The sequence below is a fragment of the Eschrichtius robustus genome, chromosome 9, assembly GCF_028021215.1.
Source record: "Eschrichtius robustus isolate mEscRob2 chromosome 9, mEscRob2.pri, whole genome shotgun sequence".
Lineage (NCBI taxonomy): Eukaryota > Metazoa > Chordata > Mammalia > Artiodactyla > Eschrichtiidae > Eschrichtius > Eschrichtius robustus.
Window position 1 is genome coordinate 6,126,255 of NC_090832.1, and position 17,068 is coordinate 6,143,322.

General features: G+C 37.8%; 1 protein-coding gene across 4 annotated transcripts in view; it reads left to right on the forward strand.

The window, feature by feature from the left end:
- PRKN (parkin RBR E3 ubiquitin protein ligase) overlaps nucleotides 1-17,068 on the forward strand; it is a 1,273,336-nt gene that overhangs the window by 237,170 nt on the left and 1,019,098 nt on the right. For all 4 annotated transcript variants that reach the window (XM_068551239.1, XM_068551238.1, XM_068551240.1 and 1 more), the window contains exon 2: nucleotides 11,861-12,024. In XM_068551239.1, the coding sequence (XP_068407340.1) occupies nucleotides 11,861-12,024 (164 nt within the window). The remainder of the gene's footprint in view (nucleotides 1-11,860; nucleotides 12,025-17,068) is intronic.

The following is a 17,068-nucleotide window of genomic DNA, read 5'->3' on the forward strand; positions in this document are numbered from 1 at the left end:
GGTGTTTATGATTTAATGCTTTTTTCTTACTTTAAGTATGTTTTTATCAAAGCCTTGGAGGTGCATATATAACTTTTTCGATTTGTGGAAAATGCCTGCCTTTTGGCATGATTGGCAAGACAAGTCTTTATCATATTAGTCAGTGAATAAGAGTTAATTTATCAGAAAAAAAAATGGGCCCACGTAGCCATTTTGTTATTATTTAATTCTGATACCTCAGGATAAGGGTGAGTGGCTGTCTAGCTGGCTAGATGGCTGGGTGGGTGAGTGGAAGGGGGGACGGCTGGTTGAATGGCTAGTTGGATGGATAGAAGGGTGGATGGTTAAGTAAGGAATAGAACTTTGCCTGCAGTTCATTTCCTAAATGAAATAAGGCACTCTCACCTTGTATTACAGACAACAGTCTTATCTCTACTCTCCTGAGACTCAACCTGAGGAGGAATTGCTTCTTTGGCAAGACTGAGGGTGTGGAAGAGCTGGGATAGTTAAATACATTGGCATCCCTTTTGTCCCTCTTTACTCTAGCTGAATTCCTAACAACGCAACCTAACCCAGCGCTGATAATGGTCTGAAATGACTAAAATACACTGTTCCTAATACCAACTTTCACCCTACTGTGTAAGAAGTCAAGCTCTACTGCAGGTTAATGGGACCTTGGTTAAAAGAGGCTTCTCAGTCACCAATAATTCAGGTTGTCCTTTTTTGACACCCTGTGGTAATGCAACAGAGTGAAATTGGGGAAGAGTGATACGCCTTTCTTTGTAAAATAGGAAAATGTTGATTTTGAAGAGAAGGTTGCACAAAAAGATCTATTATGACACCTCAGCCATAGACACGTTTTCTGACATATTAGTCTTAAGGAAGCATATGTGAGAATTAGGAGGTGTAAGAATTACCCTCTTACACCCTCGGGTAACATATAGTGTTTGTGTGAAGTCACTGATCTAAAGGAGAGGGCTTCAGGACACAGCTGCTAGTTCCTGCTCCTTTCCTTGTAAATCTTGGGTAAACCACTTTTCCTTCTTATACATCTGTTTATTCATTTTAAAAGTAGGAGTAGTGAATGCTGTCACAATCATCTTTTAGAGCTGTTGTGAAGATTAACTGAGATAATGTCTGTAAAAGCACTTTGAAAACTGAAAGCTCTATCTAAACATGAGATATCAGTATCAGTATCCTGAAGTCACTTTAGATCAGTTACAGTGTACTCTAAAGCATAGTGAAATAGAACTCCATTCAGGAAAATCTTTCTTATTGAAAGAAAATAAAAGGTAGATTTTTTAGTTACCTAAACATTAATATTGTACAACTGACATAGTAACCACAATTTTTAAGCCATATGTTGGGCCTTAGGTAAGAGCTAATAATTGTTAAAACTTATAATGTGCTAGGCACTTTTCTAAATACTTTGCATATATTAATTCATTGAATTCTCACAACCAATTGAGGCAGATACTATTGCTAGCTCCTATTTTATAGAGAATAAACTGAGGACCAGAAACTGTGTGACATGATTACATAGTTGATAAGGGACAGTTGTAGTCTTTGAATCTCAGCAGGTAGTTCCAGAGTTCATGGCCTTAGCCATAATACACACCTCTTGTTTTGTGGATTCTTAATTACATTTTTCCTTTGTCCCATTCTCCACCTCCCATAATGTTACTGCTGTTAAGTAATTAAAGAAGAAAATGGAAGAATTAATCAAAGAGAAAAAAATAGTTGGGAGGGGGGCAGAGAGAGAGAAAGAGAAGAACCAATGCAAAATCCACTGGGTATGCCTTTATCAAAGAATCAGAGCAGTTGCCTTGAGGCCATAGATAATGTCTTTGCCTACAGTTTCTTTTGTCTACACCTCCAGACCTCCAGGTCTGTTACCCACTGAGGAGGGTAGGAAGGGCTCATTGTTGTCTGTCTCTATCCAGGGAGGCTGGGAGCAGTGGGAGACCCATACATTCCAAGCCTGGCTAAATGAGGTACCAGGTACATCTCCCAACTCAAAGAAAGGAAGGAATGGAGGATGCAGAGTGTGATATTTGAGCCTTTTCTCCCACCTCAAATGGTGGCAACACAGTTCAGTACCTCTTTTTTTTTTTTTTTTTCGTAACAATTTTGTATTTGAATCCATGTGATAATTAATATTGTCATCCTGCCTTCTCATACTTATTTTGCTCAGCATTTTTTTATTCATTTATTTTCAGACTGTTTCTGTCTTTGTATGTAAAATGTGGCTCTTGTAGAAAGTACATAGTTGTGTCAACCTTGTTCTGTCCTGACAGTCTCTACCTTTTAATTGAAGTGTTATTTCATTAAAATTTAATGTAATTATTGAAATGATTGAATTTGAGTTTATCATTTTATTATATGTTTTCTATTTACTTTTCCAGTTTTGCTCCTCTGTACTCATTTACTGATTCTGGAGGATTCAGTAGTTTGTAGAATTCCCTTGTAATTTTTATTTGCTTTTTGGCTCAACATTTTTATTCATTTCAATTTTTACTCTAGGAATTATAATGTATATTCTTAAATTTTGACAGCCAATATTGTTAATAATGCACCAGTTTCCACCCAAAATGTGGAAAAATGGTTGATATCCATCCCCCATTCTTTATGCTATAGTTGTCATATTTATTATATTTGTATGTATTTTGGACTCCTCATGAAACTTTTTAATTTTTGCGTTGAATGTTTTCTTAGCTCAGCACCATAATGAACTATCACTAGACTGGGTGGTTTAAACAATAGAAATTTATTTTCTCACAGTTCTGGAGGCTGGCAGTCTGAGATCAGAGTTCTAGCATGGTCAGGTTCTGGGGAGGGCCCTCTTCCTGGCTTATAGACAGCCTCCTTTTTACTGCATCCTCACATGGCAGAAGGAGAGACAGCAAACTCTGTGGTGTCTCTTCTGGTATAAGGATACTAATCTCTTCATGAGTGCCCCACCCTCATGCCCTTATCTAAAACTAACCATCTCCCCAAGCTCCCATCTCCATATACCATTGCATTGGGGGTTAAGGCTTTAACGTATGAATTTGGCTGGGGGGAGGGTACTAAATTCAGTCCATATAAGCAATTACATTATTACAGAAATTAAGATGAATAAAGCAAAAAATCCCCACATAATTGTCTTCTGTATTTACTCAGGCATTTAGCATTTCTGATGTTCTTATCCCTTTCTGAGGATCTACATTTCCATCTGTTGTCATTTCTCTTTAGTATGAAGAATTTTCTTTAGCATTTCTTATAGGGTGAGTGTGCTTGTGACAAAGTTTCTTAGTTTTCTTACATCTTAAAATATCTTTATTTTGCCTTTATTCCTGAAGGATATTCTTACTGGATGTAAAATTCTGTGTTTAACAGTGCTTCTGTTTTTGTTTTTAATTTGAATACCTTAAAGATGTTATACTTTTACTTCTGGCCTCCATTGCTTTTGATGATGAGTTTAAGCTATGTGAGGGAATCTCTTTTCCTGTTGCTTTCAAAACTTGTTCCTTATCTTTGGGTTTCAATAGTTTGACTGATGTGTCTTGACACAGTCTTATTCAAATTTATGTTGCTTTTCGTTGTTGAGCATTTTGAATATGTACATTTATTTATTTCATCATACATTTAAAAATTCTGGGCATTATGTCTCAAATAATTTTTCTGCCCCATTTTCTCTTCTTTCTTTTTGTCACTACAATTATATATATGTTAAACCATTTGCTATTACCTACCAAGTCCCTGAGGTCTGTTCATTTTTTAAAAAACTCCCTTCTCTCTATTCTTCATTAACATTTCCCTCTTTTATCTCCATTTTGTTATTAAATCTATTAATAAATATTTATTTCAGATATTGTAGTTTTAGTTCTAGAATTTCCAGTTGATTCTTTTTTATAATCTCCATTTTCTGCAGGGAGTTGATCTGACATGTTACTCAGTCATTACAAAAAGCAAAAATCCTGGCATCTATCTGTTTAACACTGTGATAGTGAGGGTGAGGAGACTAAATGAAGTTTCTGATTAGAAAGAACTTAAAAGATAGTTAGAAATCAAGAATTATGTAAGAAACTAATAAAGAATGATATCAGATAGCATATAATCAAACATTAAGTTATGTGTTATAAATAATAGTTTTTTAAAAAAACAGTAATAGCTAATAGTGACCTGGGTCCTGCAACAACCCAATAAAGGTTAGATTGTATACGCAAGGTCGCTAAATGTTGAGCTGTGATTACAAAAATGCTGATTAATTCTAGAGCTTTGTTCTTCACTATTATTCATTGGGTGGAGGAATAGATTAGTATAGACTAGATTATATTAGAAATGAAGTAGGACTCAAAGCAATGACATCATTTGACTTTATTCTAGAAAAGAAATTGTAGAAGTCAAAATCTATCTATTCTCTGCTGCCAGAGGATCATTTCACAATCTTCTCATCCTGATGGTTAATAGCTTCACTCAAGAAAAACCATATTCATTACGCTCATGTGCAACACTTTGAACGACAGGATACAAAATAAGGGGGCAGGGGGAGGTAAACATGGCTGAGATATGGAATTTCTACCGGTTGAGCTTGATCCCTGACTCAAACCTGGATGGGCTCCGTTGTTACCAGAGTTCTCTCCTCTGCTTGGTGGGAGTTCGACATCACAGTTTGAGGCTGCATTCTCAAGCAGAGGCCTGTGCTTTACGTTGTCAGTTGAAGGTAACCCTTAAGGGCCAGAGAATATATTCACAGTTTGTCCTTTTAAGGATATTTGATGCACCTACACAAGACCATTACCTGGATACATTTTTTGTTGTTATTCTTTATATCTGTTGTATAGGAAGGGTAACTTTACTAGATGTTGCAATTACCTTTCTTCTAACTTTTTCCTCTGAACTTAGAAGTTACTTATATGACCAGATAGCAAGTGCCTGTTATTCCTTAATTGGTGATTTTGCATTTGTTATTTTTCTGCAATAATCAGAATATAATAATGGTTCTCTCTCAAAACAAGTGTTTGATTTTCTTAAAATATTAATATTAGTAATTTTTAAGTGCTGGTCACACCTTCACCCCCTACTTACTTTAATCCTACATGGTAGATGTTCTTGCTGAATCATAGTTTGTGCTTTTCTCAGTTTAAGAAAAAAGTCATTAAAGTTCAAGTTTAAAACATACAATAAAGTACCCAATTTGGTCATTCATTTACCTAGGTTTACAAAGTACTGTATGTGTGTGTGTGTTTGTGTAAAATATATGTGTGTGGATATACACATATATGTAATATATTATATTTATATATATATATATATATATACACACACACATCTTTTCTTTATAATTGTTTCTTAGACTAATATTAAGATGTTATGGACTAATATGTATATGTATATATATTATATGTGTATATATTATATACTTATACATATAAAGTATATACACACACAGTAGTTTTATTAATTTGGATATACACACATATGTATACATGCATATGTACCTATATATGAATACACATACATATTCTTTTGTAATTATTTTTTAAACTAATTTTTAATGATTTGAAATATATTAAATTTTTTTACTAGCAGAGTCCTATGAAAAATGCCTAATATGCTGCAGTCCTTTAACAAATGGTTTAAATTATGAATGCAAGAAATTAGGATTAAAACAAATTTTACTTTCTGAATACTGAAGATATACTGTCTGATTTGTGGGAGGTTAATTTCACCTTTATATAAGGATTTTGAGATTTCTATATGAAAGTTGTTAAGTACATGTTCAGCGTAGTTCTTGTGAGCAAAATCTATAACTTGAAGAATGTAGGAATTGGTTCTAAGGATTAGATAATTCCATGGACTCACATTGTTCTGAGGATGGTCTGAGGTTGAAAGTTGTGAGAGAGTTGGATTTTAAAATAAGAATATAAAGTAAAAATCATGGTGAATGAAAATTCCCCATTGAAATACATTAAATGGCCCAAGAATTATAAAACATGCAGCTTGGATAATACAACCCTGGGAGGACACTCAGAAAAGAAGAGAGTTCAAGCAGACCTCTGGGCGCTCTAAAATCAGTAGGTCGAACAAAAAAAGAGAATCTGATAGATGAAGCTAAGAAAGTATATCCTGTGTTGTAGGAGGGAAACTGGGAGGGCTTGGTGGTGTATGCCAAGAGAAAAAAAGTTTTATTAGAACAAGATCCTTACTGAATGTCCCTGAATGGCCAAATATGAGAAGAATAGAAAAGCAACCATTGACTGGAAACGTGGAGGTCATACCAAGAGCAGTCTTCAAGAGTAGTTCATAAAAGAACGGAAAGTAAAGAAATGGAAAGCTTGAACTGTAAGAAATTCACAGTAGAATATTCTGTGCAGAGAAGTGGGATAGTGAATGGAGGGGAATGTGAGGACAAGATTTGTCTGTTTGGGGTAGAAGCTACTAGAGTGATATTTCTCAAAGGTAAAGAAACTACCTCACCAGAGATACGTAGGGTTACTTTTTTGTTGCCACGGTTATTAGAGTGTGCTCCTGATATTTACTGGGCTGCAGCTGGAGCTAAACATCCTGTAGAGCTTAGGGCATTCTCTCTTGAGGAGGAATTGTCTTCCTCGAAAAGCAATGGGATCGTTTATACTCTGATGGCAATGGTCTATCTTGGGCTCTGTTTTTATTTGATTCTCTCAGCGAAAATGTCTAAGCTCACATGATATTCCATACCATCTAAAATCACTTCTTCACTAAGCCTTTGATAAGTTCTGGATTTCTCTGGATTGGCCTACCTTGGATCATCTCTATTCTAGGGAATCAATCACTATGACCTGGGGAACACCAGGCACTGACTGGTTCATGTCCATCTTTGAGCCAGTCACTGACAAAGAGGATGAGGTTGTGCTGATTAATGAGAGCTCACACCTGGAGTTGGGGGGGGAGGGTGAATCACCCCACCTCAATCCTGTGACTAGTCTCAGTGTAGGAGGAGTAGAATGGCTGCTTTCAAGGCAGTCAGAATCCTACAAGGACCATAATCATTGATGAAACTATTATAGTTATAACTAAAAAATTAAGCCCCAATCAGACAGGACAAGTAGAATAGCCTTGAGAAAAATATAAGTGGCCATGAACCTATGACTCCTTCCCCTCCTTCCTCCCAGTTACTTTCTTATCCTCTGGATCTTCTGAACCCTGGTCAAGGATAACATAAAAAGTAAGTGTGAATGTGACTCATCATCTTTTTCTTATCATTGTATTATGGTGCTTATTGATAATACACATAATGGATAATGTTTCGTGATATGGTGTTTATTTCTGGTGCTATAATAGGTGTCATCAGAACAAGCATTCCCAAACTTTTAATTTATAATTAAATCTCAGAACATGGAGATAAGCTAAATTCTTTATCGTGTCTCTGTTCTTGGAAGTTGTCTGTATCATGAAGAGGAGCAGAAATAAAAAAAATAAGCTACTTAATTTAGCTCTTCTCACCTCCTATTTAATCTATCTTAGTTATAATACAAACAGTGGAAGCTGCTTTAATGAGTGCTCCTCCTCTAGGTGACTAAAATTAGGAAACTAGTTTTGCAAAACAAACTTACCTTGTACCAAGAGTACAAGGTAATGTACTAAGGACTCTTTTCAAACTTTCCTAATACATCCATAATCTCAGCAAATCTTTTGTAACTGGCACTTGATGTTGTATACATTATCTCCAGTTTAGCATATAAGGAAGCTAAGAATCCAGGTGAACAGATAATTTGTCCTAAGTCATAAAATTAGCAAGTGGCACAACCAGGATTCCAATTTCTTTTTTCCTGGCTCTAAGGGCATTCTGCTTTCTATGACTCTTAAAGAGGTAGTAGAGGAGGAGGGTTGGGTGCTTCTCTCCTCCTCTCTTTTAGGAATCATGGCTGAAATGACAGGACTGAACAGATGGAACATACACATTTCTCACATGGGTCAGAAAAAGATGGAGACCCACTGCAAATTATGCTACTGCCATTAAACACTAGCTGTTTTCCACATAATGGCATTTGGTTATTTATCAGGTCACTTTAAGATGTTTGTTCTTATCCATACCAATATTTTAGTTGGCCAAATATCTGCTATGTATTTGATCAATCTTTCCATCAGAAAATTCATACTATATTTCTGATTTGGTGCTCAACAATATTCATTTAGGGCTTCCCTGGTGGCGCAGTGGTTGAGAGTCTGCCTGCCAATGCAGGGGACACGGGTTCGAGCCCTGGTCTGGGAAGATCCCACATGCCGCGGAGCAACTGGGCCCGTGAGCCACGATTGCTGAGCCTGCGCGTCTGGAGCCTGTGCTCCGCAACAAGAGAGGCCGCGATGGTGAGAGGCCCCGCGCACCGTGATGAGGAGTGGCCCCCACTTGCCGCAGCTAGAAGAAAGCCCTCGCACAGAAACGAAGACCCAACACAGCCATAAATAAATAAATAAATTAAAAAAAAAAAAAGATCTTCTTTAAAAAAAATATATATATATTCATTTATAAAGTATTGGTACAGTTTATCCAAATTGAACTTAAGCTCACAAACGTTTTTCTATTTATAAGGAAAAAAAGGCTCTTAGATAGTAATTATTTCATTAGTGGTACAGAGTTATCTAGAATGATTTTTGCAGATTTTTTTCCCTTTAGTTTTCTTTATAATTCTTGTCCTTAAGGTGGAATTCCCGTGATTTGAACCCCTGGAGAAGATCAGCAACTTCAGATCTCCTGGAATATTTATTCCTTTTTTTAGTAGCCTTTGTATAGTTTTCAACTGCTTCTTCCCCAATGGTGTTTTACTTTTCTAAAAAAAAGTCTATTCACACTACTAGAAAATCCAGTTTGCAACTGGGACCATACCTTTTGTCCCTTACAGCCACTCACTTGTCGTCATGTCTTATCTGATGAATTGCTTGTCTTATGGTCTCTGATCAGAGGATGCCAGGAGTATACCTCAAGGGATTCCAATACATTTTTATTTCTCCTCCTCTACTTTCAACAGTGTCACATGGCATCTACTTAAAAGTATATATCAAAAGCACCTTTTCCTCTGTAATTGTTTTTTTCTTTTTTTTTCCAATCAGTTTTCTTTATTTGGAACACTTTTGTCACTTCCAGTTCTTACTCTTTCTAAATATTTTCTGTGCTGGTAAAATATGTCAGGTTTTTGCTCCTGTGGTGTCATCTCTGGCATCTACTCTCAGTTTGGTGTCATTTTTATCTCATTGTGTCTTGTAAATATTGTTCATTGTGGTTTGCTCTTAGCTCTTCACTGGAGCTTCTATTTTTTTAATCTCATTTTCTACTGCTAACCTGTATATAGGCTATGTGAATTATGTTATAAAGACTTTTTTCCTGTTGTGTTTTGTAATTTTTTTTATCATAAGGAAAAGGAATGTGAACTTTTCTTTTGAGACGATTTTAGGCAGCATGTTATAGTAAATGGAATGGGGTTTAGGGGTAGATTGAACTGAGTTTAAATTGTGATTCCATTACAAAGTAGCTGATGTCCTTAAAAAAGTGATTACAATTCTCAAGGCCTTCATTTACTTTCTATTAAATAAGGATAATAATACTGACCTTACCAGATCATCAGAAAGCTTAAAATAGCATATGTAATGTGCAACTTCTACCACATAGTAACTGCTTGAATATTATTGACATTGTAATTATTATTTTATTATAATTATTATTTGGTGGGCCATCTCACATTTGAATTTAGAACTAGTAAGTGAAAATGCTACATTTAAAGGAGATACAGGGACTTCCCTAGTGGCACAGTGGTTAAGAATCCACCTGCCAATGCAGGAGGCACGGGCTTGAGCCCTGGTCCGGGAAGATCCCACATGCCGCAGAGCAACTAAGCCCACGTGCCACAACCACTGAGCCTGCTCTCTAGAGCCCGCGAGCCACAACTACTGAAGCCCACGCTCCTAGAGCCTGTGCCCCGCAACAAGAGAAGCCACTGCGATGAGAAGCTCGCGCACCACATTGAAGAGTAGCCCCTGCTCGCTGCAACTAGAGAAAGGCCGCACGCAGCAATGAAGACGCAACGCAGCCAAAAATAAAAAATTAATTAATTAATTAATTAATTTAAAAAATTAAATAAAGGAGATACAGCAGAAAATAAAACTATAGTGCCTGACCTTGAGGAGTGTATAATCTTTTAAGGAGGTACAATATATACCAAAAACATCTAAGACATATACAAATATTCGTTATTTTTGAAAGTAATTATGTGATAGTTATAAGCACTATAAATGTTAATTAATGTATCATAGAACACCCTCTGTGGTTTATTTATATTTTGAAGATTAGGGAACTGAGAGTTAAAGAGTGAAGGTTAATGTGTTTACCCCAGTCTCCTGAGCTGATAAGGGACCTACAGGAATTGGTGAATAGGTCCTCTCACTTTGGAGGATGTATTTGTCACCTCTGCTATACTGCTTCCATGAGAAAATGTGGCAAGTCTTGTAAGACGTACACAGGAAAAGCCACTGGAGCCCTGAAGAGGTGAGCTCAGTCTTGAGGGGCTGATAGTGAGAGGCCTCTTGGAGGAGGTCACATTTGAGATGGATCGTGGAGGTGAACAGGCTTTCAAAAGGCAGAGGTGAGGAAGGGAGTGACGTGAACAGAGGCAAGAGGTGGGGGCAGGCGTTTTCTGTTACATGTTTTTTGGGAGCATTTAGTTTGAAAGATTTGCGCCTTTAAAGGGTTTGAGGGCTACGACACAGCCGAGGGCTCTAGATTAACACGGTTTACTTTGCAGAACAGTGTAGGACATTTCGGAGGTGAAGAGAGTATATTAAGACTCCAGCTGAGGGCTTCCCTGGTGGTGCAGTGGTTAAGAATCTGCCTGCCAATGCAGAGGACACGGGTTCAAGCCCTGGTCTGGGAAGATCCCACATGCCGCAGAGCAACTAAGCCCATGAGCCACAACTACTGAGCCTGCGCATGTAGAGCCTGTGCTCCACAACAAGAGAAGCCACGACAATGAGAAGCCCGCGCACCACGATGAAGAGTAGCCCCCGCTCGCCGCAACTAGAGAAAGCCTGTGCACAGAAACGAAGACCCAACACAGCCAAAAATAAATAAATAAATAAATAAATTTATTTAAAAAAAAAAAAAAAAAAAGACTCCAGCTGGGAGTCTGTTGCAGGAATCTAGACGTGATTGAATGAGCGTAGTGACAGAAGGAGTGGAAGGAAAGGGCAGATGCGAGAGCCATTGAGGTGGCAGGGCAGTTGGCAGTGAGAAGGCATGTTAGAAGACTGTGAGGTTCCAGCCTGGGTCTTGAGGGGAACGATGGCTCCAGAAAGAGAAAGGGTATATCACTAGTTTCAAAAGAAAGGGCAAATATATATTTCCATAAGACCCAGTGAAGCCTTTTGGCTGGGACCACCAGTGCCTAGGGCTCTGCTGGGTCTTCACTCTGATCTATAAAGTGGCTTGATTTTGTTCCATTGCTATACCATGGGTGCTAACACAATGCATTTGATTTTTTATTAAGAGGGGCACTGTAGAGGCAGTGTGAGTTTGTACAGGCTGTCAGAGCTGAATCTCTTTGATAAACTCATGGGAATCTTACAATTCCAATCAAGCAAGTGTTCTGCTCGAGTCCCTCTGTTTCCCAGGATGGATGTCAAAGGGAGCATGCAATTTTGTTTGCGGGTCACTGACTAATATATGAAAGGAAAGTCCCACAGGGAAATTACATTTTTCTCCAAATGTTACTCCATAGCATTCAGTTTTATGTTCTAAGTGAAAGAAAATGTATGCTATTCATCAAAGGGTGGGTGATGGGTAAATCAGTTTAGAAATGTTGCTATTGCCATTTAAGGGCTTTGAGTAATGCTTACTTTTTTTTTCTTCCCCTCCAATTTTCTTGGTCAGTGTTTGTCAGGTTCAACTCCAGCCATGGTTTCCCAGTGGAGGTCGATTCTGACACCAGCATCTTCCAGCTCAAGGAGGTGGTTGCTAAGCGACAGGGGGTTCCAGCTGACCAGTTGCGTGTGATTTTCGCAGGGAAGGAGCTTAGGAATGACTTGACAGTGCGGGTGAGTCTCCCTTAGTGGATCGTTCCTGGGATGCAGCCAACCCCATTGCTTCTGCTGCTTCTGCTGCCAAGCTGACATTCATGCCTGAGATCTAATAGAATAAATAGTGCCTGGGGATTCCTTGAACTTTACTCCATACCGCTTCATTAATTCTGACCTTCTTAATTATGCATTAAAACAGCAAGCCCGAAGGATTGGAAGAATAACTGTGAGCGAGAGAGGGAAAAGAGAGAGAGCACACAAACGGGGCTTAGTGAATAAATGTTTACTGACTACAGGAGAAGCAAGGCACAATTTCTCTGTCTGTTCAATTTCTACCTTACTTATTCCATTTGAATCTTAATGAAGAAGGATTCAAAGAAATTGTTCCAAATCAGGTTGCTCAGTCACTGTGCTGTGAGGAATGTGTAACCCAATTGTGACCCCTGGAGGATGGTCCTGGGTCTGCTGCCGGGCCTCAGTAGGGGAGGTGCAGCGCTCAGGGCCGTTCACAGCAGCATTGAGAGCTCCCTGCCCCGTCAGAATCGCAGTGCCCAAGCTGTGGTGAAGGAAGACTGACGCACGTTAAAAGTCCGCCTTTGTATTCAATTTCTCCAAGCTTTAGTAACATTTTCCCTAGAATGGGCCGCTGAAACATTAGAGAGGGAGCAGTGTGTGTTTTCTCTCCTGTCCCTAATGCTTTCAGGGCACCGCACCGCACGGCTCCTAATACCATCAAAGGGCTATATCCTTTTCATCTGGGTGTTTCATTCACAACAGTGATTTCTGTAGGAGAAGGGGAGAATTGGGTAGGCGATTGATGAGCAGTGCCGTCACCTAGAAGTGGAGACCTGTAATTTGTTGAGGACGCCAGCAAATAGGACTCAATATGGATTGAAGTCATTCTTTGAGAAAGTATAAGAAACCAGTTGCTTTCTGTGGATGGTTCAGGTGATGCTGAAGAACCCTGTGGATGCATTTTCCCCCTTTCTTAGCCGGCACAGATGAATCGTGCTTCTGTTTACAGCTGTGCGGGCGCTGCTGTGTCTCTACTCAGAGTCCCTACTTTATGGGCATCCTGTCACTGTCTCTTCTTGGTGATGATGTTTACTGCTTTGTGAAATGCTTTCGAATCTGGGCGTACAAACGAAGCTATAGAAGTGCAAATTGTCCCCTCCTTCTCCAGCGCCCCTCCTGTGACGGCAGGAGGCACGCGCTCACTGTGCACAAACTGCTGTGCTTTGCTTTGGGGCGATTTGTTTTTATAAGGGAAGTGCCCGTGCTAAAGAGGGTTTTGATTTTTTTTTTATTTCAGTCAACTAAAAAGCTTTTTTACTGTACCTGCCAAACTCTAAATCCAAGAATGTTTCCTTCATAAAGTATTTTAAAACAGCTTCTTGAACCAAAGTATTTTATGTTACCAGAAGTTTTGAAGTTTCAGGTTCTAAAGCTTCTCACCTCTACCACTGGAGCTGATAGGTTACACTAATTGCTACAGACAATTGATTTTTATAGATAGATAGGTAGATAGATATGGATAAGATATAGATATAAATGTAGATATATAGATAGATTGATTAAGATTCTTTATTTTGACAAACACTTCCAATGTTCTGGGCTTCTCAGGGGATCCCAAAGAAAGGCAAAACTCATCACTGCTCTTGTAGAGACTGCTGTTTACTTAGGGCCTCTAAAATCAACAGAAATATTAGGTTGAACCATATAGGTTAAAACTATCAGCAATTTCATGTAGCTCAACCAAATAGCTATAACATAAGGATGTCAAACATGATAACTGCCATATGAAAACTGAAATAAAAGTATTATGAAATTTTAAAGGTGGAGAAAACACATCTGAGTGAAAGTCACCAAGAAAGACTTAATGGATGAATTGAAACTCGAATAGGGTTCTGGAGATGGAGAATGAGCATAGGGTGTGCTTGGGAACAAGCATAGGTTCCTATTCTTTTAGAACCTAGAGGAGATGCTGAAGATGGGGTAAGAAGGGAGTTTGGAGCTGTATTTTACAGAGCTTTGACTGATGTGACATTGAGGTTTCATGTATGGAGATCTAGAGCAAAATAGGGTGCCCTGGAGAGAAATAGGAGTCTGGAGATGCAGTTTGATCATGGGCAGGATGAGGAGTTTCATCCATGACAAGAGTTAATGCCAGTGGGAGATGCTGGCAGGCAGCTGAACTGAGGTGTGGAGCTTAGGGCTTGCTTTATATTTGAGGACTACCTACATGGAGGTAAATATTGCGGTTACTGGAGCAGATGCAGTTGCCAAGGTGCAGAGGACAGTGGCACAGGAAATCTGTTGGGTAGCAGGGGAGGAGCCAGTAAAAGAGGCATCATCCATCCAACTGACACTTCTGAAGATAATTTGGAAAAGAAAATTACTGGTAAAGAATATATGTGCTGTGAGAAGATGGAGGATGATGAAGAAAAGAGCCTTTGGACTTGGTGACTGTGGTGGTGAATTAGGGACCTTCAGGACTCCAGGCCAAGACTGTAGTTGGAAAAAGCCAGATTGCAGGGGTTCAGTGTGAATCATGGGACTATGTAATGAGCATGGCCCGGCTGGTCATTGAGGGGAAGGAGAGACAGAAGGAGTTCCTGGAGGAGCAGCAGGTCCTGCAGTGTGTTGTACATTTCCTAGCCCTCGACTGTGTGCATGGCTGACTTTTATACAGTTGTAATCAGTGTGAAAATGCAATTTTATATTCTGAATTCTTTCACTTAATATTATATCATAGGCATTTTCCATGTTGTTGTATAATCTTCATTTCTAAGTATCTAGATAATTCTCTGTAATAAGAGTGTTCATATTATATTTAGGGAGTATCTAGTTTTTAATCTTACAAATTAAGGCAAAACAAGTTTTTAAAAGGTATGTTATGTACTTAGAGAATATGGCCTCTCTGTGTTTCAGTTTGCTCATTTGTAAAATGGGAATAATAATAATACCCATCTCATTGGGATTTTGTGAGGACTAAGTTAATTTATGTAAAACTCTTAGAACAGAGCACAACATATAGTAAACACTATCTAAATGTTAGCATTTATTAACATCATCACTATCATGATTGTCATCATTATTATTAGGCAGTTACTTCAGGGTCTAAGTGATCACCTTAAATAATATGACAACTTTCCATTATGAATTATGATGAGGTATATCTGCAATAATTTAAACAGTTAAGGCAATGATAATAGGATGCATGTTTTACTGGGGCAGTAAAGTGTGTGTGTGTGTGTGTGTGTGTGTATGTAATATTTATACATTTTAACTAAAAAGAACTTTGTGGAGTTTATAAATAAATGTTTGAACCTTATATATACTGGTTTTACTTAAGAATAGTACAATTTGAATTTAGCAAGCTTAAAAAGACTTTACTATTCCTCTAATATTTAGTAAAAATAGACACCTATGGCTGTACTGTTCAGCAAAGTTTCATCATGGTATTATTCCTTTTAAAATATATTTTTATAAAGTAGATGTCTGCCACACACTATACTTGTTAGAAGCGAATTGGAAAGAGCTATACATTTTTTTCTACTTCATAAACAATGTTTCTGTGCATGTTATTATTTTCCTTATACTTACAAGTATGCAATATAAAATATTAGTCTTTGACATATTATTCACAGTGAATTGATATTTTTTCTTTGTAAAGAGTTTTTGTCAGCTCTTGCAACAGAGTATTCAGGGCCTATTCAAATGATGGGTCACGCTTTCTCCTATCCTCCAGTTCTGACACACTGCATATCAAGAGTCCCTGAAATCACCTCTACATAGTTTTCAATTTATTATTCAAATTTATACAAGGAAAATAAGGTTCTAATGTAGTTGTGTATATTAAAACTGATGAACTTTGCAATTAGACTAACTTAAAATTACAGGGACTTGAGAATTTCTGTAAGATTTTGTTTGAGCAGAATTCACTGTATTCACATGAGTTGTATTATTATTAATATTATTAATGTCAGTATAGGTTATTAGACTGTGTATTAGTCAGAGTTCTCCAGAGAAACAGAACCAATAGATAGATAGATAGATAACGAAGAATTGGTCACATATTATGGAGGCTGACAAGTCCCAAGATCTGCAGTCAACAAGCTTAGTTTCAGTCTGAGTCTGAAGGCTTGTAAACTGGAAGAAGTGACGGTGTCCTTCCAATCTGAAGGCTGGTAGGCTTGAGACCCAGGAAGAGCTGATGCTTCAGCTCAGGTCCAAGACTGCAAAAAAAAAAACAGTGTCCCAGCTAGATGGCTGTTGGGCAGGAGGAATTCTTTCTTACTCGTGGGAGGGTCAACCTTTTTGTTCAGGCGTTAAACTGACTGGATGGGGCCCACTTATCTGGGGGAGAAGAGGTATCTGATTTACTCAGTCTACTGATTCCAATAATAATCTCATCTGGGCACACCCTCACAGACACACCTAGACTAATATCTGACCAAATGTCTGGGCACTCCATGGCCCAGTCAAGTTGACACATAAAATTCACCATCACAACCAGGATATGAGAAACCTCATTATATTTAATTAGTGTTAGAGGAAAGTTATTCTATTTTATTATCTTTGTAATAATGAATTAGACTTTCAAAGTAGAATATAAAATGTGACTGTTTGTTTTACATAGAAATGTTTGCTTTATAAAAGGATTCATTCAGGTGGATGGTCAAAAATTCCTTTCATTAAATATTCAATTTTATGATCTTTAAAATGTATATACACATTTGGAGACCATCTTTTCATGAACTAGCTCATTTTTGCAATAAGTATTAAAGGACATCAGTTTATTACCCCTGTTAATCTTTGTGATATAACAATATCTGAGCTTGGAAGACCAGAGACATTAAGACTTTAATAGCTTAGGTTGTAAATACTAAAGAAAAATCAATGACCCTAAAAGCCAAATTATTTAATTGGCTATGTTTTTAGCGATATACACCATATACATTTCAAAATTTGAGAGTAGTGAAAACCAGCTTTCACTGACAACGTAAACTATGTCCAATGACTAACAAATTCAAGTTTTGGAAATCTGTAAGAATATTTA